This window comes from Perca flavescens, chromosome 2 (assembly GCF_004354835.1).
Source record: "Perca flavescens isolate YP-PL-M2 chromosome 2, PFLA_1.0, whole genome shotgun sequence".
Classification (NCBI taxonomy): Eukaryota; Metazoa; Chordata; class Actinopteri; order Perciformes; family Percidae; genus Perca; species Perca flavescens.
The window spans coordinates 5763810-5790561 of NC_041332.1; the positions used below are offsets into that span (position 1 = coordinate 5763810).

The 26752-nt window shown below is 41.3% G+C and overlaps 1 protein-coding gene and 2 non-coding genes across 3 annotated transcripts; all 3 read right to left on the reverse strand.

The window, feature by feature from the left end:
• Positions 1-26752, reverse strand: xpo1a (exportin 1 (CRM1 homolog, yeast) a). Its single transcript, XM_028568200.1, has 25 exons — positions 26088-26752; positions 23949-24081; positions 22837-22938; positions 20300-20372; positions 20120-20181; positions 19987-20031; positions 18300-18481; positions 17574-17622; positions 17349-17468; positions 15108-15236; positions 12730-12888; positions 11367-11549; positions 10647-10785; positions 9731-9912; positions 9328-9484; positions 7622-7785; positions 6764-6898; positions 6439-6622; positions 6086-6192; positions 4796-4990; positions 4502-4670; positions 3391-3525; positions 2507-2666; positions 1941-2037; positions 1-536 (listed from the first exon to the last, which is right to left on the reverse strand). The coding sequence occupies exons 2-25, from the start codon at positions 24072-24074 to the stop codon at positions 390-392; spliced, it is 3201 nt and encodes a 1066-aa protein (XP_028424001.1). The 5' UTR covers positions 24075-24081; positions 26088-26752; the 3' UTR covers positions 1-389.
• LOC114549107 (small nucleolar RNA SNORA47) lies at positions 2343-2474 on the reverse strand. Its single transcript, XR_003691513.1, has one exon. It is a non-coding gene; the product is annotated as a small nucleolar RNA SNORA47 (small nucleolar RNA).
• On the reverse strand, positions 15776-15892 carry LOC114549062 (small nucleolar RNA SNORA16B/SNORA16A family). Its single transcript, XR_003691503.1, has one exon. It is a non-coding gene; the product is annotated as a small nucleolar RNA SNORA16B/SNORA16A family (small nucleolar RNA).

The following is a 26752-nucleotide window of genomic DNA, read 5'->3' on the forward strand; positions in this document are numbered from 1 at the left end:
TATAAGAACCGTATGGCCAGACATAAAGCTTTTAATTAGCAAAAGAATTAACAAAAGATGGCATGTTACACACACAAAAATAATAATCGTATAAAATAAGTTCATAAGGGGGGAAAAAGAAGAAGAATCTGTGCCAGGGTTGAGGGAGGTCAGGGTGGGCGATTCTCATTTACATATTGACATTGATTTTGGTCGACTTACAACCTAGTGCTGGGGTCTTTCCTCTGGCCCCTCATTCTCTTTCCAAACACACACACACACACACTCACACTTGCACACAAACACACTTGAAAAGAAAAACAATTTATCAACAGGAAGCGTCCTTGCTCTCTCTCTTGACCCTTTCCCTCCTTCAGAGCTGTTTTGTACACCGCTGTTCGCCTTCGCCTTCAGTCACACATCTCCTCCGGCAGCTCGTGCGGGTTGAGGATGCCCGGCACCGACATCTGGAGCTTGTGTTTCTCCTCCTGGGCTTGGCGCAGAGACGTCTCCCTCTCCTCGAGGAACAAGTCAGTCGTGTCCTCGCCGGCAAACTCCTGCAGGACCCACACAAGCAGAGGCTCAGCTGCGCTCAACGGCAGGCTTTAAGGCGCAAAGATTCTAACAAACCGACTGAAAACTTCCCCTACGGAAGAAGACCTGCGCTGCTCAGACTTTCCAGCAAAGTCTCTCTCCCGTCAGAAGTTCAAATAATCTGAGTTCTGACGTAGTTTGTGGCGTGCAAAGCTTCCTTCCAATCAGATTAGAATATATTATGTTACAAACATTAAGTAGTATCAAAAATGTCATTTATATACATTTTAAATGCGTGATAACACTTGATCCATGGTGAAAGGTTTCGGCTCACTATATACGATATGGTTGAAATGACAATAAAACTTGACTAGTGATGTCCCTGAGCTTATAAAAGTGTGTAATATCCCCGAAGAGTTTGCGCTTGTTTAAAGAAAGCCTTATACTAGCTGTCTTTATTTTGATCTAAGCCCAGAAACATGGTTCACATTTTCACAGGAGCTCCGGGTGAGACAATTACTTACAATTCTCTCACACAATATTCAAACAGTGCAAGAAAAACGTTACGTACCACAGATACTAAGTTATGCCTTCTTTTACATATTATCTAAACTGTGTGGGTCCAAGTAAAAGGGACTCCATCAGCGATGGGAAATCAGAAATGGTCTAAAGCTCTACTGGGACGACCAAAAAACACTTCGTTGTCTTCCAGTCAACTGTGCTACTTTTTATTTTTCCTGGGTCAAAATTTACTTTATTTTTTTCCTTCAACGTTGTGGTTGTCTTTTTCGACACTTCTGTCGCTTTTCCCCAAAGTTTTTTTGTCACTTCTTACCGATGTTTTTGTCACACTTGACGTTTTTCTGTTGTTCCCCCACGTTTTTGAAGTTATTTCTGACATTTTTGTCACTCTTTAACGTTCTTTTATCACTTTGTTTTCATCCAAATGCTATAAAATTGAATAAAAACACCCAAATTCAATGAAAGTACCGAGCTGATCTTTTATTTGACTTGTGACGAGTAATGGTTGTATGGAACCAACCATTATTTTTTGACAATTTGGTTGAAAAGAAACCCAAATTTCTGATACAGAAACATTTTGAATATGGGTCAAATTAGACCAACTTTTCAAAATTAAAGCACAAGTTTCACATTGAATCAGGTTCAACTGCCTGTTTTAACTAACCACCAATTGTAAAAGTAGAAATGTGACTGATCACGCTGGACTTTACGGTGAATGAGAGGCAGCGGACTCTCGTTTCTGGACAGCGTGTGGGTGAGCTACAACTCATCCTAAAACTTTACGGGCTCTTCTGTGATCAGTCGTTTTTTTTTTTTTTTTTTTTTTTAAAACCTTTAGAGTCACCACCACATCCTCCCCCTGGTCTGTTTTTTCAGATGCAGGCGTTTTTCCTCCGGACACTCACCTTGATCTGCACGAGGAAGTCCCTCAGGTGCTCCTTGAAGGCCGGGATGTCCTGGTTCAGACTGAACAGACCCGTTACAAACACCTTCACCTGGGCACTGAAGATAATGGAAACTCAAATCAGCCAATGTCATTACATTCTTCCCTCGTATCGGATATACGGATGCTTCATGTAGGCATTTCTCCTTCGGAAACTCCCAAAGGAGGAGCGATGACTTGCTAGCCTGGGAACCAGACCAATCTGTGAGCTCATGTTTCATTTGCTCCGACAGGTTGTTTTTTTTGAAGACAAAACCAGAAAAGTCAAATTAGTAAAAGTACCATCCATAAATTCATAAAAACTGGCTTTTGGTTAGCATTTAAAAGTGGCTAAAGTTCCCTCCTAAAGTCTTCCCACACATTTGTTTTGTTCACAAAAACACTACAAATCAGCTCATGACAAAGATGCTCAATTGAGTGGTTTGTGTGTTACTCTTGGAGGTTATAACCAGTTATAGCAGCACAGCGCAAGCTGCTCAACCTTCTCAGTCCTCCGCGCTCCGACTGATTTTGAGCCGGCCTACTTACTCTTGCAGATGGGGGAAGGCCGTCTTCAGCAGGTTGGCGATGTACTCCTGGACGTGCGCCTGGTTGTTGGCCGGATTGGCGGCGCTAAGAGCAACGCTGACCTTCCCTTCTTCCACCAGGTTAAACATGTAGGCCAAGATGGTGGCGTGCATGGTCAGCCCTGTGGACAGGAAGCAAGCCGTTTACGTCATTATTCATGTGTCGAGTAGGTTACTAAAAGAGCTGTTAAAGCCCCACAGAGTACTTTCTAACATTACATTTGACTTTACATATTGATAAAGTAATTCATGAACTACTACCTCGCTTTCAAAACGAACTCTGGAGCATTTTGTTTTTAGTAAGAACGTGAGCTGACCTCGACCGGCACCAACTACTGTACTTGTACTCCACAAGTCTGAGCTAAGGTCAGGCGTGCTTTGCGATCTGCGACGCGGCAGAGCAGCTGACTGCAGCTGGCAGGTTTCTCTCACAGAAGCAGACTGCGGTCATGCTCGCCGTCACTCGCGTTTCCGCGGTCAAACCAGCCGCCGCTACAGCTCGAGACAGACACCGGCACAGCAGAGCGACGCCTCGGTGCGAGTGTCTGATTATTTAAATGAAACGAGCTGGTTTGACCACGGTAGTGCCGGAAATATGCACAAGTCCAGAACACAAACGAAACTGAACCAAAGGGGAAAAAGTTTACCAACTGACCAACTAATTTGGACCAAAGCAAACCAACTATAGGTGTGAAAACGCCCTTAGTCGCCCCATTTTTAGTCTTAAATTATAATCGGGAAATACGTGCAAACGTTCTATGAAAACAAAACAGACCATTGAATAGTTTGAGTTTTGGAACTGTAAACAAGGCCCCAGCTGCCATCACATCAGTGTCTTTACTGTACCTGCAGTGTGCGAGGTATCCGTGACCACGGAGAAGATGTGCTGTAGGATGTCACAGAAGTACGTCTGGTAGAAGCTCTGCGCTGCTGCCTCCTCTCCGGATACGTTCTGCAGGAGAGTGTACAGGATCTGGAGACCTGCAGGAGGGACACCGAGACGCTCATGAGACCAGCAGAGACGTGGGAACAGCCACTGCTTCCAAACGTCCACGCTGCTCGGACACATTAGCCCAACTTGTATTTTGTAGTCGACTCAATTCTGTCTCAACTAAGATTTCAGAATTAAAAATGTGTGAGTGATAAGAGTGCGAGTATTGGCACCTTTTGAAAGATTTATTGCCTGCAGTCCAGTGACAACACAAGCTCAAAAAAGGATTTTAACAACTTGCTGCTGTGTTACGATGTAATTACTAATAATCTTGTCTTGTGTCATTAGACAGTGACTTCTCCAATCTTAAGGAGTTAGTATTTTGTTTGTAGACCGCAAGATGTTGTTTGCCAAACTCAAACATTGTCTGAAGATGAGATGTTCCAGCTGCAACTTGAGTTTGTACTTTTTGCCTTTATAATAAGTCTCGTAGGCTGATTGGTGAGTCACAGCTTGACCCAGTGAACCTGCACACCAGACAGTTACAGCGGATAACCGGCTCCATTTTAAATGACGGCTCCCTCCCCTTAAGGAGTGAGTTTCAGCCTCTTCCTTGTCAAGATGCTATAAAACTTTTTTTTTTTTTTAGTGGTTTAGTGATTGTTGGAGCCTTGATAACTTTTATCATGTCTGTTAATGGTCTGTGTTGTCTACTGCAAACCAAATCTACCTACGGGTCCAAATAAAGTAACCTCAACCAGAAAAAAAGGCACAATTTACATTTACACATCTACATCAAAATTAAGCTTTGTTTTAAGTTAAAAATGTTTCAGTGTTCAATGTTTTCAGTCCGTTTTCTTTTGACCTATTACAGGTTCCAACTTGCAATATCTCCTAATAGTTAAATAATTTGGCTGGCTGTGGAAAAAAAACAGATAAACAAATAATATTTTTCAAGCCTTTCCAAGACCATTCTGAATTAAATAACTTTTCTGTATATGCGTTTGAGTTGATGCCAGTTCAGACCTGTGTCAGCGACATTCCTCATCGTGTGCTTGAAGGCCCAGATGATGGAGTCCAGGATGAGTTTGAACTGTGCCGGGGCGATGGACAGGAAGGCTGGAAAGCACTGGGACGTGGCGGCTTGAAGGAGGTAGAAGAAATGTGTTCTGTGTTCGGGGAATTCCTCAAAGTCCTGAAAGCACAGGAGGAAAACAACAACGAGTTTAAAGTCCGTAAAACGTTGAAACTCTAATATTATATAAAATGTGTATAGTTTTCTGAGAGTATCAGGTGTGAGACTAAATGACACAAACCGACCTTGTTGATCATGTTCAAAGTGCACTCGAAGACAGCATCAAAGATCTTGGGGATTTCTCCCGTGATGTGGACTCCCAGCTTGTTGACGATGGTTGCCATGGTGCTGAGGACCTCGGGCTCCCGGGCGGCCGGGACGTTCCTCTGATAGTCGATGAGCACCGCCTCCAGCAGGGGGGGCACAAAGTTCTCTGCCACCTGGAGAGCAAAACATGAAAATGTTGACAGACTGACTGTGAGCTTCAGACTTTCAAATGGACTTTGGAACAGCACCAGCCTAATTTCCAAGACCGTACCATTAACTATTTTTTGGTCAGAAAGAGTAGACATTAGAGGTACGAACGAGACACCCAGCTCACAAGACAAGACGAGACACGAGATTGGGTTCATGAGATCAAGACTATTTTACAAAAAAAACTTGAATGAAGAAATAAGACTGGAAAAAATAGTCCTGACTGGCTTCTCTCCTGTATAACTAACAGTTATTCTATATGTACGGTGGGGAGTCTCTTCACTCAGAGAACCAAGGTTACAAAATAACCAAGCGTTTCCCGGCAGTAGTTGAGACGTTGACACCAAATGTTTTGTACTTGAATTTGTTAATGTAGCCTACACTAGACAGAGAAATTAAGCTTATTTTACGATTGTTTCACATTGATTACGTTCTAAAGCACAAATAAATTACCATCAGTCAACAGATAACATTTCTGAAGACCGATGCTCTTTTGTCCTCCTCTGCATCGTATGAATTGCAGCAGTAAACAAGGAAGTAGGCCACTCTAGTATCAATGTATGAGCATTATAGGACGAACGGAGAACATTTCTCCTTGTTTATTATCATCATTGAGAGTAAAATTAGTTTTTTGTACGCTTCCCGACTCATTTTAACAGAGAAAGAGAGTGGTCTGCGTCAGACAGCGCCACAGTAAACTGCACTATGATATACTAACTTTGACTTGAACATGATTTAGTCTAAATAAAACCTATGTTTACAAGCTGGTCCCAGTTAGGGTTACAGTGCAGGTCATAGAACTGAAAACATATGTTTAATTTAAGCTTTTAATTATAAACATTATGGCCATTGCTTTTAAGAAGAAACTGGGCACGATTCCAGAATTGTTAGTAGTTTTCCATTTACCGGAGCAGCAACGCTGCATGAATACAGAGGATGCTTTGTGTGCGAATAAATTGAAAATGAAAGTCATTACAACACAGATTTAAGTATAAAATACATTTTAAAAACACTCTTCCATTACAGAATCAAATAGGAAGAATAAAAACCGTCTGGCTCACCATCTGAGGGTCGTTGGAGCGGCTGACCCAGCCAGAGATCAGCTTCAATGTCTCTCTCTTTACTGTCCTCATACTCCTGATAAGAGGCTGTTTGGTCACCATCTCACCTGTATGAAGGAAAAGGTTATATCAACCTGCAATAACTGATTTTTTTTTGGCCAATCAGAGACAGTGAAAACAAGTTGTGAACACAACATCGACGTATATTCATCCCTTAGGTTGATTTAGTGAACTTGTTCGCTCTTTTTTGTCTCAACAAACTCTTTTTGGCATCACAAAACTGTCTTTTGTTTTGATTGAGAGACCCCTAGCGGCAGAAAATGACATACTGTAACACGCACAAACTAACTAACCATTGGTCTGGACAGCCGAGGAGATGTTTTCACTCAGACACTTGTAGACGTTGAGCATGTCCAGATAGATTCGTCCCAGCTGAACAACAAAGGGATGACCAACAGCTTTACAGGCTCTGACGTTTGTCTTTAGGATGCTACCCAGCTGACGCACCGTCTCCGCGTCCTTCAGGATGTCCACGTTCTGCAGCGGAGAGCACACAATTTAGCACAATACGTAATTTCTAACAATAGTTGGCTACAGGGGGCATCAAATGACAACGCTTGAAGGACTAAAAGACACATCAATGGATTTCTAATCGAGCCGTCCTCCTGCTGTCCTCACCTTGGTGGCCTGCTGGATGATGCTGTCCCACACCTGGTTAGGCAGCAGCATGTACTTCTCTATGAGAAGCTCCTGAACCGCCTGGTCCGTCTGAGCTCCAATCATGTAGCCAACAGCCTCGTAAAACGTATGGACCTGCAGAGACGAGGAGCAGAGTTTTAGGTTTTCCTTTTTACCATCACAATTATTTCTATATTACATTTAATACAGATTTCAGGTATGTTGGGGGTTAAAGTGATGTAACTTTACAGGGGTTATGTATGTTCTTAAAAAGGTACACTGTGTAGGAATTTCTCCCATCTAGCGGTGAAATTGTATTTTGCATTCAAACGAATAGTGCTCTCTAGCGCCTCGCTTTTTCAAATGCGTGTTGCAACTACGGTTAGCCATCATGTACCAAGAAGCTATGACAACATGTCTTCCAATCTTCGCTTTTTTGGCGACGAGGATTCCTTCCTAAATACAGATAAGAAATTCTTCACTTACGAGGATAAGTCAGATAATTGGCAGAGGTCATTTTACACCAATGAGGACATATTTATGAATGAAGACATTGATTTGAGCTAATAACATACTTAAAACACTACACAGTGGACCTTTGATTACCAGTTTGACTGTAAAAAAACCTGAACCTGGTGTTTATCGTTTGGGCTAGGAGACACGCCTCCTCCCAGTCCTCTACTGAGATGTCTATTTACGAGCGGCAGAGTTTATACAACTCTTTCAAAGAAACACATGAATGCCAAATGTAACCCATGTCATCCGAAAAAGTCTCACAATGATGTTTAAAAAAAATGAAAGACTAATGACAACTAAAACGGTGCCATTGCAGACAGAATGGCCAGAGAAAGGACTGACCTGCTGTGGCTGCAGGTCACAGATGATGGTGTTGATATTGTTGAGGATCTCGTCGATGAAGGGCATCACCTCGCCCACCTGGACCTGGACAAAATGACGCCTGCACTTCTGGGCGATCTTGATGAAGGTGTCGCACGCCATGTCCTGCACACCGTCGTGGGTTTCTGTATGAAGAAGAGGAAGATTAAACACCGGAACATCACATTCAAGTAACAATGGCACCTTAAGTCCAGCTCAGACCAAAGATTTAACACGAGGATAGAGAGTGAGATACTTGCTACAGTTGCATTTCTAATAGCGATGAATTGGCAAAAACGTTTTTATTTCTCTGGTTCATGGCTTTGTTCTAACGCTGCTCCCTCTCTACATTGCTAGACCAGTGTTTCTCAAATGGGGGTACGTGTCCCCCTAGGGGTACTTTGGAGGACTGCAGGGGGTACGTGACATTTTTACAAGGCTGTAGTTACTTCTGTCTTTTTTTTCTCCAAGTGTGTCACCTTTTTTTGACCATAGACAGTATATAATGGACCAATAGACCCCGTTGCTCTGGACCAGTGAAGGATATTAGAAGCACTTTTCCGGTGATCTCTTGCTTTACTGCGCAGCCTCCAACTGACAGAGACAACGTAGATGTGACGTGAGCAACCTGTCTGAAAGTTGTAAGTCTTCTGGTATTCCAAATCTTGCAGAGACGTAGAGCGTAGGTATATGTAAGGAGATAACATAGACACAGGCTAGTTATTGATCAATAACATGCTAGTTAACATTAATAATTAAACCTAAACAGCTAATGTAAGTCGTGAGCTTCTCCTGTACTATACGGTAATTCCTCTACTGTGTGACAGTAAGTCTCGTGGTTATGACCCAATCGTTAGCCTATTTTTATAAAAGCGTCTGCTACGGAGCCATAACGTGAGCTAAAAAGGTAATGGAGCCTTTTATACATTGTCGTGTTTCTTTAGAAATAAACCGACAAATAGAGTCTTTAAACGCTTCAGATGTAAAGTTATTCGCTGTCAAGTGACGTCAAAATGAATGCTAGTCAGTGGAATGCTAACGGGAGGTGATACTTTTGTAGCATCAAAATGGCGCCATGGGAGGTTTGAGTTCTGAAGCGAAGCTTCCCCCCTTGGTTTTGACCTATTCTTGCCTCTGTTCCTTACTTTTTTTTCTACGAAGTTTGTCACTTTTTTCAAAGTTTGTCGCTTATTTGAATTTGTTGTCACTTTTTTCGCCCTAGTGTTGCCTTCCTTCTTTCTGTGTTTTGTTCAAAGTTTGTATTACTATTTTCGACCTATTCTTGCCTTACTTCCTTCTACCGTCTTTTTACAAGGTTTGTCATTTAGTTTGACGTTTTTGTTACCTTTTTCCATCAGCATCTAAATGTTTTCCAGGTCCAAGGCTGTTTAGTAAATCTATCGTTGACATTTTTCTACCAAAAATGATTTGCTTTTCCCTGCAACATTCAAAAGCGTGTTTGTCTCGTTGCAAATATTAAGTTTGAACCGGGTATTAAGGAAATACAAATTCTGTGTCTAAACATCATAATCAAACATCACAGTGGTGTAACCAGATTCAAATTTGAGAAGTAATAAGTTTCAAGAAAAGATGCATTTAATGCTTCAAAAAGCAGTGGATTTTTAATTCAAAGATTGAAGCAAAAAAGATTGGGACTGTTGTGTGCAGAGGATTTGGTCTTTTCTTACCGTGCATGAACTCAAACAGCTTGTTGACAACAGTCTTGAGGAACTTCCAGTGGGCTCGGAGGAAGCGGGGATACTGGCCCACGATGTACATGATGTTAGACGCTATGATGGCCTTGTTGTCCTTCCCTCTCTTCTGCTCACACAGGCCAAGCAGGTCCTGAGTACATAACGCACACAATCCGCAAACGTTCAACACACACCCTAACTGCCGCGTCTATAACTGGTTGGGAGAAATGTATATTACAAAGAAAACAATTAGAATTGATTGAAATAAATAATTCTGTCACACAGTCCAGCTGCAAGTCTCACTCACCAGTGTCAATGCAACATGGCTAACTAATTTCTGCCTGTAGAGGGATGCTGCTTAATGCCGATATAATATAATATCGTCTGTGTGTCCCACCTTGATGACGGTGACCAGGAACCTCTTCTCGTCCTCTTCGTGCATCGCCCCGCTGATGGAGCCGATGGCCCAGCAGAGCATGTTCAAGTTCCTCCACGACCACTCGGTGCCGTTCACCTGGCTGTGGAGCTTCTCCGTCATGATGCGTTCAGTGTCGGCGTAGTCCAGATGGGTCAGATACACTGTAGACACACACACAGAGAGACACGGAGAAGTCAGGGTGCGTACGTTTCCATGCAACAACTCTGTTCTATGTTAACATGATTCTAACTGTCTTGGCTGCCATTAAAAAACTGTGTCAAAGAAAATGCAGACGGTCCCTGAGGAAGCACGGACACAGGAGAACCTGGTACAACCTGACTCTGGGGGGAAAACAAACCCAAAAAAACAAAGAAACAACTGAAACACACATTAGCGCTAGCTTTATAGTCAAAACATGGCAGCTTAGTGTTCGACGCATGTGCAATATATTTTTATTTAACCTTTATTTAACCAGGTTAGTCTCATTGAGATATAAAATTGCTTTTTCAAGAAAGACCTGGCCAAGATAGCAGAACAAGTTTGTTACATATAAAAAAACAAACGTTTTAGATATATAGAATTATAGAATAAGAACGGTATGTACGTTCTTCTGTGGTTTTGAGGTTTCTTTTCGTTCATTTCAACAAAGATTTGTTGTTCACAATAAAGCATGATCAGGAAAAGGATAGGGTGTGTCCCCTGGACGCATTGATAGTGAGTTTACTGCGTCCTTTCGGATTTGAATGTGTCCAGAGACGCAGGACGCATACCCAGCAACATCACTGTATGAGTTTAAATAAAACTAAGCACACCTAAAAATTTACATTCATAGAAAGAACTGGTATGTCTAAAAACCGAACTACGTATTTATTACCACAAACGTGTACTAACTTACCGAGAGTCTCCCTCATGTTCTTGTAAAGGTTAATGGCGTCTGTGTCCTTCATGAACTCCCTGACCACCTCGCCCTGGTCGTTCTCCACCACCAGCACCTCCTCTGGTTTGGCCATGCGGCTCACCATCAGCAAACGCACCTGCAAGACAAGGACGAGGAATAAGTTGGATGTGAGCGTCTGAGTCAGCGGACCGATCTTCCTCATGCGAAGCATGTTTAAGTTAGAGAGGTTCCGATACCGATACCAGTACCGGCTCCGATACTGCCTAAAACGCTGGTATCGGTAAGTACTGGAGTTTATGCACCGTCCGATCCGATACCACGTAATAAAGCCCTAAAGAAAATATATGTTAAAGTAGTTTATGTTATTTTTCCGTTATAACTGACTGTCAGACTGGATAATAAAAGAAAGTTCTGTGGCATTCAACAACAAAGACAGAAATAATATCACATCCATACAGGGACAGTAGTATACAGTTAAAACATAATAAAATATAAGACACACTGGTATCGGATCGGTACTTGGTATGGGCCAATACGCAAGTTCAGGCATTAAAATCGGTATCGGGAAGCAAAAAAATGGTATTGGGCCAGCTCTAGTTTAAGTACACAAGTGTTATTGCACTTTGGCTGACAGGCCTACCAGTCTATAGGGGTAAAAGCTGTCTGTTAGGTCATCATGTGTGAATATCTGATTGTGTGTTGGCTGACGGGCCATACCTGGGAGAGTACAGGCAGGTACAGGTGTCTGCGTGGCGGGACGTCAGAAAGCAGCGGGGTGCTGGAGGTGGAGAAAGGACTCTCCCTGTAGAGCTCCGCTGCAAGGTGGTTCCAGTACTCCAGACAGATCTTAAATATCTCCGTCTCCTCCACCTCCGACACCAGCAGCATGTAGTGCAGGGCCTGGGGGCAGAGTGTGGTCACGTCACATTAGTCAGTCTTGCTAAACGCTAAGAGAAAAAACTATTTACTTCTTCTGTTTCAAAGAGGAATATTCAGCTAAAATGCCTGATGTTTGTCGGGGTCTCCCGCTGTAGCATTGACACCAGACTTAATGCGACAGAAGAACTTTATAACACCAGTGCTAAATATCTGGGTTAAACACAAATGACAAAAAAAAATAACTGCTATGTCATGGCACAGTATACATTTAGAAAGTTGTTTTGGTTCAGTTTCTTACACAAGCGTGTTTTCCAGAAGGTCGCTGAATGAGCAGACTTCACAATTGTGATTAATTTTTAAGCTCTGCCCCGTTTGTCTTCACTGACAAACTGATTAAAAGTGCTGTCTTTAAATATTATCATTTATCTTATTCACGTTAGTAATTATTTCAACATTAATTTCTAGTATAGATGATATGTTTACAGTTAAAATACACCCAGTTTTGCACCATCACTGTATCTAAACATAACACTCCAGTATTTATATAGCTTACGACTTACAGAAAGACTCAACTGTTTTGTCACATACTTGTACTCAATAGAAAATATTTGCCCAGCTTTGTTGTCTGTGTAAGTACATTGAAAGCCATGCAAAATAAACAGTCAAATTCCTTGTATGTGCACACACACAGTTGGCACATAAAGCTGATTCTGAGAACAACTTACTTAACATTGAACAGTCTCCATGCACATCCGTTTGTTTACGTTAATATTTTTGCTTCTTTGCTACATCTGGGAACATAAGCAATCCGACTGATGACTGCTTGAATAAACTGCTATACAGTGTCTTTCTATACGCTCGTTTTCTGCTCTCAACATCTCAGCCTCCTCCTGAAACAATTATGTCAGTAAGTACTTCTACAAGTGGACAAACAGCCACAGGAAAGGGGGCCCTTCCCACCGTAATCGGTCCCAAATGTATGTCATTACAAACATGTAATCAGGACAACACAGGCAAGGAAAGACAGGAGCGAGAGGGGCAGGAAAAGCAGTCAGGGGGAGGCTTCTTTTCAACAACTCCAAAGTAGTGGCAGAAATGCCTAAAAGCCTCCAGTTTGTTTACTCAACCAGACACCAACAATCATTTAAGTTCACCTGTGTCCACATGATAAACCAAACTCAATTGGAAGAGTCCGCCCTACCTCCATGAGGGTCTCTCGCAGGTTGGATCTCTTCTCGACGAGCTGGCCGTGTTCTTTGAGGAAGGTGCAGAGGAACAGGCTGAGGTTCTGGATGAAGTTCTGCTCGTCGTCCTTCCCGTTGGCGTAGGCCACTCGGATGTTAGTGTTCAAAGGAAGCATCTGACCAGACGACAAAAACATGAAATTAAAAAATACTCACCTTTATTTATTTACACTATATATCTTCTCATTTGATTTGACATAATTGCATTGCATTTACTGTAAATAGGCTTAGTTTTAAACCACGGAGCCATGAGACCACCCAAGAAAACCATTTAATGTCAAACTAGATCTAAAAACTAACAAAGCAACCACGCAAAACACACCATCACATGAGGAAAACACTGAGGTGGGGTTAAAGGCTTTGGAAAAGCTGGTAAGTAAAACATGAGTTAAGATTCATTTTAGTCAAAATACAGTTTGCAGTGGCCGGGTTGGATCAGTGGGTCGAGCAGGCGCACATGTATGGAGGTGTATGCCTTGATGCAGAAGGTCCAGGGTTTGAGTCCAATCTGTGACGATTTCCTGCGTTTAGATGTGCTCATCAACTTTAGTTACTTACAAATCAAAAAGCTCCTGCTTTAGATATTAATACGAGTTAACGTGATAACTCCTATTAATATCTAAAGCAGGAGCTTTTGGTAACAGCTGTTATCGGGGAGCTTTTTAGACCCGACAGTCACACTCAGTCCTCCATAGAAAACATCCTCTATGATTATTATATGATTATTTCCCTCTTCCCCTGTCACGATGCCAGCGGCTGCAGGCAGGTGGAGCTGTTGACGTCCACCTGGTGTTTACATGCTGATGGTTAATACACGGTTAGGATACGGTTAGGATTTGGTTAGGATTCGTTTAAAGAAAGACAAGTCAGCAGGGTAATCAAATTCAAGGCTTAGGTCAGATGTTTGATGAGAAATTTAAATAATTGGTGCCTACTGATGCCTGATCTGTAATATTACCCTGAACAGAGTCTCAGAGGAGCCAAATCAGCTCAAATCTTTAAAAAGCAACTTGTTTCCTTTCGCTTTTTCATATTTGTTTTAAGATTATTGTTTGGGCTTTTCCGCCTTTAATTGATAGGACAGCTAGGTGAGAAAAGGGAGAGAGAGAGGGAAGACATGCGGGAAATCGTCACAGGTCGGAATCTAACCCTGGACCTCTGCGTCGAGGCATAAACCTCTCAATATATGTGCGCCTGCTATACCCACTGAACCAACCTAGCCACTGTTTTTTCATATTTTTATCACTTCATATTGTGCATTTATTATTAGGGCTGCAAGGATTCATTTATTAGTTGTCAACTATTTAATGATTTGGCAACTATTTTAATAATCCATTAATCAGTTTGAGTCATTTTTTTTTTATAAAAAAAGTAAAACATTCTCTTATTCCAGCTTGTTAAATGTAAATATTGTTCTGGTGTCTTCTCTCCTCTGTGACAGTAAACTGAATATCTATGAGTTGTGGACAAAAGACATTTGAGGACGTCGTCTTGGACTTTTGGGAAACACCGATCCACATTTTCACCATTTGACAAACAACTAATCGATTCATCCAAAAAATAATAATGAAAATAATCCTCAGTTGCAGCCCTAGCATTTTTGCACTTTGTCTCTTTATTTTCTCTTTTATTCCCTCTTCCTTACTTCATGTAAAGAACTCATGTTTTGAAAAGTGCCACATACATCAAGTTTACTAGCTTTCTACAGCAGAATTTCTGCCTGTGTGTCCAACTTGGTAAAACTATTCTTCATTCAGGAACCCATTAGTTAATATGACAGGCGATCTGTAAAAGCATACTTTCTAAAAGGTGTGTCAGCAACCACACCGGTGCCAACTGTTTGGGTACATACAGTAAACATTCCCTCTGTGCCGCCTGAGCAAGGTCCCAAACCCTTGCTTTGAACGTATGTTTGTCTGAGCGAACAAAGACAAACACGGAACATATTTAACCGTACAAAGAGTTCCACTCGTGCTTGTTGTTTTTGGAATTCGGCCCTGCAGCTTTCGACTGTGTTGTCCCATCAGAAGTGTTGACATCACACGCTCACTCTTATTTGTGTCTACTTGTGATAACAGTGAACAAACAGAAAACTGCTTACACTGCCTGACAACGTTGTGTGTGGGTGCGTGTGCAACAAAAGGCTGACAGCAAGTCTGAGAGTTTTTGTGTGTGTGTGTGTGTGTGTGTGTGTGTGTGTGTGTGTGTGGGGTAGGAAACTAAAGTGTGTGTTTAATAACAGAGTGGGCACATGTATGTGTGCTTGTGTGTGATTATTCTGAGTGCAATTAAGTTAAGTACCATTTAAAAAGTTTGTGTGTGTGTGTGTGTGTACCTGTTTGAGCTGGCACATGGTGAGGGTAAAAAGGTTGACAAACTGCTCCTCGTACTGGTTGACGCTCACTCCGCCAATCTCCGTCAAACATTTTAGCGTCACGTTGCGAAACATGGGCACGTTCAAGAACTGAAACACAGGAATAAAACAGGTCATGTCAGTGCTGACTAAATTAGGACTGCATCTAAAGATAACTTTCATTATCAATTAATCTGGTTTTTTTTTCTTCCCTCAAAATCAATCAATGGCCTGGTCCATGAATTGTTAGAAACTAACAAAAATGTCCATCACAATTTCCCAGAGCATTCAGTTGAGGAGGATATCAAACAGAGAAAAGACAGAAAATCCTTAAATATCAGAGGCTGAAACCAGTGAATGTTCTTCACTCGACATACGTTGAATCAATTATCAACATTTTGGCAATCAGTGAATGCTCCCCGGCCAAGTTGCTGAGGCAACAAGGTGTCAAACAGTGAGCGTTCCCCTCTTTGTCACGCTCCTGCAGGATGAAGCAATTCAAGAGCACTTTTATCAGAAGACGTACCGATAGGAGGTGACCACACAAACAAAACCTACTCAATATAGAAAATGTTCATTCTTAAACAACGATGATACAGAGCAACGGTTTATTAAGCACCAAATCCTATTAGGTTTGTTTCTTTCAGTCCAAAGGTCCTTCCCCTTAATGTTGCTGGAGCAGTTATTGTTAAACTGAACAGCGACCGCCGGTGAAAGTTTTCATCTCAGCTTCCTGTTGACCGTTCAGTGCTACAGGAGAGCACGAACGTATTTATAATGCTACTCAGAACTTATTAGCCCTAAACTTGATTTACAGTGCTCATATTATGCTCATTTTCAGGTTCCTAATTGTATTTAGAGGTTGTAGCAGAATAGGTTTAAGTGGTTTAATTTTCAAAAAACACCATATTTTGTTGTACTGCATGTTGCTGCAGCTCCTCTTTTCACCCTGTGTGATGAGCTCTCTGTTTTAGCTACAGAGTGAGACATCTCACTTCTGTCCCATTTTTGTTGGGAGTCACATGCTCAGTAGCTAGGTAAGGACTACTAGCCAGTCAGAAGCAGAGTATGAGGGCCCTGACAGTACCTAGGTAAGGACTACTAGCCAGTCAGAAGCAGAGTATGAGGGCCCTGACAGTACCTAGGTAAGGACTACTAGCCAGTCAGAAGCAGAGTATGAGAGCGTACCCTGACAGTACCTAGGTAAGGACTACTAGCCAGTCAGAAGCAGAGTATGAAGGCGTGCCCTGACAGTACCTAGGTAAGGACTACTAGCCAGTCAGAAGCAGAGTATGAGGGCGTGCCCTGACAGTACCTAGGTAAGGACTACTAGCCAGTCAGAAGCAGAGCATGAGGGCGTGCCCTGACAGTACCTAGGTAAGGACTACTAGCCAGTCAGAAGCAGAGTATGAGGGCGTACCCTGACAGTACCTAGGTAAGGACTACTAGCCAGTCAGAAGCAGAGCATGAGGGCGTGCCCTGACAGTACCTAGGTAAGGACTACTAGCCAGTCAGAAGCAGAGTATGAGGGCGTGTCATGCTAGCAGCTAGGTGAGCATTATAACGTGTGTTCCAAAGTGACCACGTTGGTCTCTGAAGTAAAGGCTGGACTACAATAGAGCTGTTTGGAGCAGTTGGTGAACAGAGTTTTCTGTTGGAGATGGTAAGTCCCTTTGGAGGGGACTTTGGGCTTTTTCACTTGGTAAACCCATAACATGCACAAAAAAAGATATATAACACAAAGGGAAAAAGCCAAAAAGCATAATATGAGCACTTTAAATAAAAATAAAAAAATAAATAAAAAAAAGAACAAACGAAATTCATAGGAATATCTAATCCATGTAAACAATCAGCCTCAATAGCTCTACTCTATTTACAAATTCTGGGCATTTCTAAGGAGAAACATACCAAAATATGGTAGGTCAATGGTTTATTTTAGTAGTTTTTTCATTTCATGTTTAAAGGGTCTCACCCTCTTCTGTCAGAGCAGCTCTAAATGTGCAGCTATCAGTGTATGTAAAGTTCGCACTACAACTTCCACATATTTGCACTTTGCTACTTCTTGCCTATTTATCTAATGTTCATAGATGTAGTTTTTACTCTGTGTTCCGTGTGATTTTACTTATTTGCGAGCGACATCAAAGAAATTCTCTCGGATTGGACCGATAATACAAATGCTTCACCTAATGCTTTGATTCACTGGATGAAGATCGGCTGCTTTACCTTGTAGACCAGAGTGCTGATGAGCTTGGTCTCGAAGATGTAACCTAAAGGAATCCAATTCAGGAAGCGGAGGAGAGTCTCCAGCGTGGCGTGGACCAGCGGGGCATTCTGGGAGTTTTCCTACACAGAAGAAGTGGAAGAAGGTAGATATCAGAACATATTGTGATATTTATTAAAACACCCCATGCTGAGAATTGCTTTGGTCGAGAGTCAACCTCGTCTCACCATCACAAACTGGCACAGCTGGAATATTTGGGAGAACTCGTTGCACATGCTGAAAGACAAAGAGTAGAAATCATCAGTGATGGTAGCAGGTAAGTAATCGTAAACTGGGCAGACACTGTGGTGCTTAAAACTGATTTTAAACCTTAAAATTGGTTCCCTGCTAAAGATTTTTTAAGGAGGAATTTGACCTTAAAGTTTCCCTCCCAACAAGCATTCTTTTGACGCTCAGTTTGAGGGTGTTGAGACACCTGATTAACGGCTCAAATGATCTCCGTGATCTGGCTGAAAAATGTTACTACTACTATGCTATTAAAATAGCCTAATAATTAATTGCATGATTTTATAAATTCACCTTTATGATTAACTATCTGTGGATGGCTGCCTTACCTACAGGCCAGTAAGCCTTTCATTAGTGGGGATTTATATTTGCTAATAATGTGTTAGATTCATGTTAAGACTGTTTTTTTTTAACTTTCAAAAATTAATAATTTGGAGGCCCCCCTGCATTGACTCTGTGGACCCCCTAGGGGTCCCGGACCTCCTGTTGACCCCCTGAGCTAGGCAAAAACAAGTATCGGATCAGGACTGGTCTGAAATCCCTACAATTAACCACTTTTGATCCATTTTTCCCGGCAGAAGCAGAGGACAGAACAGACAAATAAGCCACGACCTAAATGGAGCAACAACTCTTAACTTCACATAAATCAGATTACTTTTATCGGTTACCTGTCTTTGAGGTGCTTGGCCTTCACCTGGGTCATCTGGCCACTGGAGAAGTCAAAAACCTCCTCGCTGAGCAGTTTGAGGATGATCATGTTGTTCTGACAGAGGCTCTCGCTGGTCCGACTCGCGCCCACGATATCACTGATGAAGGTGGGCCAGTGTTTGGGCCATTCCTGCTTCAGGATCTAAACCAGTCCAAAGAAGACGATATAGGTCACCACGTCATGTCCGCAGGGTCCGAAATCAACACTCGCCAAGCGCCAAATGCGGGTACATTTTCCGTTTAGCGAGTACATCCAAGGGGCCATCCACACGGAAACACTTTTTGGTGTAAACGCACGTTTTGGCCGATCGTCCAAACTAATCCTGTAAACGCACTGCCTGAAGACGCACTTTTTTTGAAACCTACATAACACCTACATAAACATGCATCCGTCCTAATCATGGATGTATTAAGAGAACGGGTCCTAATGCCCACAACCACACAGCACTGTAGCATCAAAGGTAGCATATAGCTAGCTAGCTTGCGTTTGGTTTCTTCTTCTACTGTCTGTATCACTAGCGGCGCCAGAAAACTGGATGGGCCAGTTAAAATAAGCCAAAAAAAGGTTCCCCCTGCATACAGACAGCCAGACACTAACGTTAACGTTAGCCTAACGGTTACCCTACTTGCCTTGCTGGTGTGAGGGGGGGTGGCAAGGGGAGGACTTGATGGGGAGAGGGCGGCCGAGCAGGATGGTAACTCGTCACTTGTAACCGCGTTACTTAAAATGTCCTCCTCCTGCTCCTCGGAGCGTTTCTTGCTGAATTTAAATGAAAACGAGCTGCTTTGCGTTTCATGTTAGCTAATAGCTACCGTCTGTTTTTGGGTTTTTTTTGAGCTTACTTGAAAAGCTTGCGCGCAACGTCAGTCATCTCATTGGATCACTTGCTGGTGATGATGCAGCCTGTGGGCGGGGCTTAAGAGGCCACACGTGGGGTAGAAGCTGCTGATTGGCTGAGAAGCTTTCACTGGAAGCTTCCCTCGGGCTGCTTATTGGATGAACTGCTAGAATGAAAATCACTCACTACTCACTATAGGCCTGTTCAAAATGGGTGAGCCCGGTCCTAAAATGGGTGGGCCCAATGGTAGCGCCGCGGGTGGTTTGTATGGTATGGCTTCTTCTTCTCAGTTTTTTTGTGTGGTGAATTTCTGTAGCAGAAACAGCGCCACCTATAGGCCTGGCATATGAAGTAGCGTGTTGAGTCATTTACAAATGGATCCGTTTGGACGCTAATTTTCTTGGAACGATGCCAGGGGAAGACGGAGAAGAAAAAGATCGTTTTGGTACGTGTGGAGGTGGCCTAAGAGAGCTATGAGCCACGTGGCAGGTAAACGTTCTTACCAAAATAGTTAATGTTTTTCAGTCTTCATTTTGGTGAAGCCAAATCATTGTTTTCAGTCAGTTTCCAGTCGATGAAAACAGTGTAAACCAGCAGAAACCTCAACCAGAATGTTTTGTGATGTTGCAAAGAAAACGCTTAATATTAGTAAGTTTTTAATAAGTAATTAATAAGTTAATATTCTGGCCAGTAAAGAGAGACTGTGGATTTACTCATCTACCTGTCAACATGGCCGGTGAGTCAAAAAGTTAATGCATGTCAGTCATGGTTCTACTACAGCGTGTCAAACAATCCTGTGTGTGTTTACCTGTACGAGGATCATGTTGAGTTTTGATATGTAGACTCCCTCTTTCTGCGAATGAAGATCAAAACCGTGACATCAGTATCGAGCAGGACGGTTCAATTACAAAGTGCCGTATCTTACATTAGTGTAACTTCACCTCCATGTTTGTGGGATCAGAAGAAGTCTTGATGATCAACCCAACAACATACTTCTTGATGCCTGAAAATACATCCAAGATTTTGCATAATGATGAAACGCAAAAACTTTATTTCCCTGACAAGCAGCACAGAGACCAAAACATCTTCATAATGTGTTTGTTTATTGTCATTAAACTTACCTTCACACTGATTTCTGGGGAGAATCTTCCAGCGTGTTTTGATGACCGTCTCCAGAATCTGCAGCGCATAATACTGAGAGAAAACATGACTTATTTTAGAGACATATTCTTTACATAAAGAGCTAATTACCAACAAACAAGCGCTAACCACAATACAGTATTTGCAGGGCTCCAGACTGCGACCAAAATTTGAGAGAGTGCGACTGAATTTTACATCCAGTCACACATGCCCCCGTTTTATACACGTTAAATGTCGAAATGTAGGTAGGTACCAATATTGGTTCAGATGCGAAAGGTACCCAACCCTAAGGGTAGTAGCCTAAACAACAGGCTACATGTTTAATTTTAAGTTGAATTTATTGTAGTTGCAGACCAGATTTGGTATATTTTTTTAAATATTGTGTTTACTGTCATGACAGCAATGGTACCTTCTATGTTGCATCTTCAAAAGTGACACTGAATTTGAAACAGCAAATTGTAATTTCTGCATCTATTATCAAAGTATTTATTAGTAATATAGTGGAAATTATTAGAAATATTTGGTTTGCATGTTGATTTACAGTGTGTGCCCCTGAATTTTCTGGTTGTGCCCCTAAAATTTTCAGTAGGGGGACACTGTGCTCCTAGTGAAAAAAGTTAGTCCGGAGCCCCGATTTCCACCTGGTGATGTTATACATCAACATGAATTATGTCCCACGGACTGTAGGCATAGACCATACACACTGAAAAACATGGGCAAGCATGTTCGTGCATGCATATCCTAAATATAGTATGAACTAGGGGTGCACGATTCAGAAAATGTCACGATTCGATACAGATTTTTAGGTTCAAGATTTGATTTAAAATAGATTTGACTAAAAAATAATTCTCAATTTAAAAAAAAAAAAAAAAAAAAAAACGATTCACGGGCGCCCGGATAGCTCAGTTGGTAAAGCGGACGCCCGTGGTGGTGATGGAGCAGTGGATATGACACATGACTTTGGTGTGGGAGATCTGGGTTTGATTCCCACTGCGATACATCAATCAATGTGTCCCTGAGCAAGGCACTCAACCATATTTGCTCCAGAGGCGTGTGGCCTTTGACATATGTATTAATAAGTTGCTTTGTATAAAAGCGTCAGCTAAATGATAATAGATAGATAGATAGATATACTCAACGCAGCGGGCCTTGGGTTTGACTCAGACCTGCGGCCCTTTGCTGCATGTCATTCCCCCTTTCTTGTCTTCTGCTGTCCTATTCAAATTAAGGCTGAAAATGCCCAAAAAACATCTTAAAAATAAATGTAAAAAAAAAAATCTATCAGGGAAGAACTGTGGATAGTCAGCATTAGCATTGAAAGCCATCCGAACAGAAGAAATAAAACAAACAGTGATGCCAAGAAAAATTCTAAAACTTTCAATGGAAAAATCAACATTTTGACAGCACTGGCCACTGATGACCATATCCTCACAATAACAAATACCTCACGCAAAAGATGCATCAAATATGGAAATAGGGATTGTTGAGGTTGTGCAATGTGTAAGACTTGAAAAGATCAGGTATTCTTTATATTAAAAGGCTTTTTAGGCTACAACATTTTTTTGTCACATACAGCAAACATCTCCTCACTATCTGCTAGCTGCTGGTCCCCTGAACACACTGTAAAAAAAAAAACGCGGTCTCTGTAGACAGCCTAGGGTCCACACACGGCAACAAAAACAAAGTGGTCCGACCTGGACCACGCACACATACACAAACCGTGTTCCAGTGTTCAGCCAATAACGGACAAGAAGGATTTTGGGAGGGGAGGGTAGGGGGTTAGTGCGCTTTAGCACAGAAGGGAGGGGACGGGATGAGGAAGGAGCGAGTTAGTCTCCGTTTTGTTTGAAAATACTTTGAACGTCAACAAGAAGTAACGTCACCCAACATCTCAGAGCACCTTTAAGAGGCTCCCTTAAGACTTGCCGCAAAATCTGGCATCCCTTTTTAGCCCACGTCAACACATTAGATATCCATGAAGAAACTGACCAGTCTTAACTGAGCCCTGAGCTAATCCCCTCCCTCCCTCCCTTCTTTTATGTTTTTTGGGATTTGTCTATTCAGTCCTGGTGTGTGTGTGTGTGTGTGCTGGGTTTTTGTTTTCTTTTTTGTGGGTGGGCTATAGGGACCTGAAGACAGTTGTGTGGAAGGTCCAGTATATGGGTTTGAAGCTCCTTTTGTTATCACTTACCTGTACAACACCTTGTTTATGCAAATGTCCCTAACTTGGAAAAAAAACAATAAAGAGATCTGGGGGGGGATGGAAATAATTTCCCAGATAACCACAGATTTCAACACTGTAAGCTTCCGTTAGCTGGAGAAAATCCAATAAGTACAGTGGCGCTACAGCAGAGTTAAAGCTCCAACCTCACTGGCCCTGAAAGCCTCGGCCTGATGTGGATTCACTGATAAACATCAGCTCACATTATTACATTTGCCCCGAGAGACGAGCAGCGGATATGAGCTCAAAGCTTTTCTCTGCTACAACATCAGCTATAGCTGCGTCAGCTATACGTACTTTAGTTTTCATGTTCTGAGAGAACTCCAGGATGGTGTCGACCCTCGTCCAGGCGTCTGGATGGTCCTTCAGGTTGGTGAGAACTTCCTGCGCCACTCGTTGCTGCAAGAGAGTCCAGGTTTTAAAAGATCAACTTCAGGAATATTTCCCTACGTTTACACATATTTGACCTGACCTCCCCTAATAGCTGCGTGGTTTAAGCTCAGAATAGGGCTGTGCAATTAATACAATCTTTTAATTGTGTCACAAAAACAGCAATTGAGAAAAACGATTATTTTGCACATTACGTTTTGCAAGTAAATTCTCATTTTGTCTTGTATTCTGAATGAGAAAACAAACTTCAAAACAGGAAAAGTATTTAGGGAAATTTTCACAGTTCTAGGTGTTTTCTACCGTTTATTTAACACATTTTCACAACATCTTTCCAGAAGTCAATGAGTAATCATGTTTAATAACCGTGATTTCAACAGTTACCAAAATAATCGTGATTATGATTCTTTACATAATCAAGCCGCCCTCGCTTAGAATAGAGAGAATCCCACCTAAGGCTGAAACTAACTATTAGTTTCTGGATGAATGGATTAGATGTTTGGTCTCTAAGATGTCAGAAAATGGTGAAAAATGTGGATCAGTGTTTCCCCAAAGCCCAAAATGACGTCCTCAAATGTCTTGTTTTGTCCACAACTCAAATATATTGAGTTTACAGTCACAGAGGAGAGAAGAAACTAAGAACAATAGTCACATTTAACATGTGGACATCAGAGAAATCTTTAACTAATTGATTCATCTTTGCAGCTCTACTCCCGTCCAGACACTAGACGTGGGAGTAGAGCTGGGCAATATATCGATATCATGATATGAGAGTAGATATCGTCTTAGATTTTAGAACTGTTCTATTATTTGCCTTTACCCACTTAGTCATTATGTCCACATTACTGATGATTATTTATCAAAAATTTAATTGTGTAAATATTTTGTGAAAGCACCAATAGTCAACACTACAATATCATTGCGGTATCAATATCAATGTATTTGGTCAAAAATATCGTGATATTAGATTGTCTCCATATCACCAGCCCTACGTGGGGGCCCACAGTGGAGCTGCTCCTCACCTGGGATCCAATGTCGTGGTACATGGAGTTAACAACATTGTCCAGCAGGTTGATGTCCAGTTTCTGACTGAAGTCAAGCAGCTGTCTGGCTGGGTGATCGGCCAACATCGTCATTTCTGCTGGCATAGAGCTTCTGAGGGGAGGAGAAATGATTTAAACTTCAATCCCAGCAGAATCTGGGAATAGTAACAAAAGGTATGACATAGATATGAAAACAACTTCTGTTTTATATCTATGGGTAATGACACACACACACACACATTATAGAACAACGTTGAGAACTAAAGCTTTAAGTATTATTTACACAGACAGATATTTTATCCCTATATATTAACACTACACCATTATGCGTCTTGGATTGTCATTTTTTTTACTTGCACCTTTTGTCTTTTTACACATATTTAATAAGAATTTTTAAAGGGGGACCTGCGAGCTAAGATTTTCACTGCCAACGACTGCTTCCTGTAATTGTTCTGCATATGACAACAAATCACTTAAAACTACATATTTCATTAACATTTTAGCACTGCATTACGAACCAGGGAACTCAAACATGACATGTAATCAGTGGTGGAAAGTAACTAAGTACATTTACTCAAGGACTGTTTTTCAGGGGGAAATGTTAAATTTCAGTAGGAAGATATTGTACTTTTAACTGCACATTTTATTTGACAGCTGTAGTTACTTTTCAGGGCAAGACTGAAAAATTTAAAAACAAAGAGGGATTCTTATCAAATTAAAATACATAAAAGTATATTAAATTGTTACAATTAGTCCTACTAGACAACATGAAATTGTTGCTTACTTAAATGAATCAATAAAAATATTCTTAGTGGGGTCATTTTGCACAGAAAGTACTTAAAATTTTGATAATTTTATTATATTATGTTAAACTTATACATCTAAACTTTTACTTGAATACAATTTTGAATTCATTTTTCTACTGTATTACTTCCTTTACTTGATTAAAATATCTTCCACCAATGCGTTTGGGTGCATTATTTGGAAAGGTGTGCCAAAAGCAATAGTGTAAGTTGATACAATTAACTTAGGTATTGCAATCCAGGTTAGCTTTCCTTTTATGCTCTATAAGCAGTTAGTCAGAAACAAGTTATTCTTGTTCAGAGAAAAGATTCAGTAAGCACTCTGTCAGATTATGAAACCCATATAATCAGAATCATAAATGTGTAAAAGACAAAACAATAAACCTGTGCCACAAAGATTCAAACTGGATATTGATTTTATGGGTTACTCCTGTGTACTGGAAGAAGAAAGTATTTCCATCCATTTGTTCATTGTGTATATACACACAAGAATATTCTGGATGGAACAAAAGAAACCCAACATAATTGTTTAACTAAACATGTTTGATGTAATACTATATTTCATTCAAGACTAGATTGAAAATAACATGCTGTATATCATGTATATAACTATTATTTTATGGAAAATTCTATATTCATAAGAAAACAAAAAAGGTCAAAAAGCCAACTTCCTGCAGTTTTTAAATGAATGTTTAGCAATATCACACTTTCTTATCTAATGTTAAAAACAAAGATTTTTTTGTTGATGTTTTATGGTCTTGTCTTCTGTCTATGTATCGTTTTGTACATCTGCATATGCACTTGTGTACAATAAAGAGTGAAAACTAAGAAAAATGTGTACAATAGTGAAAACTAATAAAAAAAAAGTAGAAAATAAAATAAAATTTCAATAGAGTGAATAATTAAAAAATAAAATACGAAGAAAACAAATAAAAAATGTGTACAAGAGTTAAAAAAAAAAAAGTGTACAATTAAGAGTGATAAAAGTGTAACGTTACAATAAAAAAAAGTGATAAAAATTAATAAAAACATTAAAAATATGGAACAACGCCCCCACCTGGCTAACTTGGCGCTTTTAGAGCCGCATTCGCCACAACCCGACTGATAGACTGGTTTAACGACTGTTGAATTAAAATGCGTTAGGAAACTGATCGTGGATATCATGCCAGCCCCTCGGCTACAATGCGATATTGAACACCATGTGCTACCATTGGCAATGTAGTGCAAAACACCCCCCATCACGTTTGAAACTGACGGATGCTAACGTTAGCACACGCTGGGTAAGTTAGCTTCACGTTGATCGGGCTCAACTTACCTGGTGGTGTCTTGTCCGCCCGTCGAAAACAAGTTTTGGTTAACCAATGCGACTTGTGGTTTAAGACTGGAATATTAATCCTCTTAAAGCAAAGAAACACTGTGTAACGTTATCTCATGGCACACGTTTAGCTAGCCTGCGCCTAGCTAACCTTCGATAGCAACAAGCTAACGCTAGCTAGCTTTCCTGGATGAAACCAACTGCGCTGATTTAAAAATGCCGTTACGTTGGATACTTATCGATTCTTGGCGATGTATTAAACGCTTTCCGCAGCTTATTTCTTTCTTGTCTTCAGCCAGTCTGAAACATATCTTTCTTTGGCTAGCAGTGATTACAGCCGACTCCCAAGGCAGGCTAATAGCAACTTAGCGTGCTAATGGAAAAGTCAGTGATGATTCAAGTCTGCTGGCTAATAGTAAGCTAGCTAAGCTAACAACACAGATTCACGGAGTCACACTTTGAGCGGTATTCCGGGTCATAATCACGAAGTAAAAATAGTTTTTATTTCCGACTCTATTCGCACACACTGTTGGAGAGCAGAGATGTTTTAATGCGTGCAAGTGTGCTCTTCCTCTAAGCTCATGCTTCCAACCACGGACCGGTTGAAACCGGTTGAGACCGGGATATTCATTCTCGGTGTTTCGGCCCGTCGCGCGCCGCGTAAA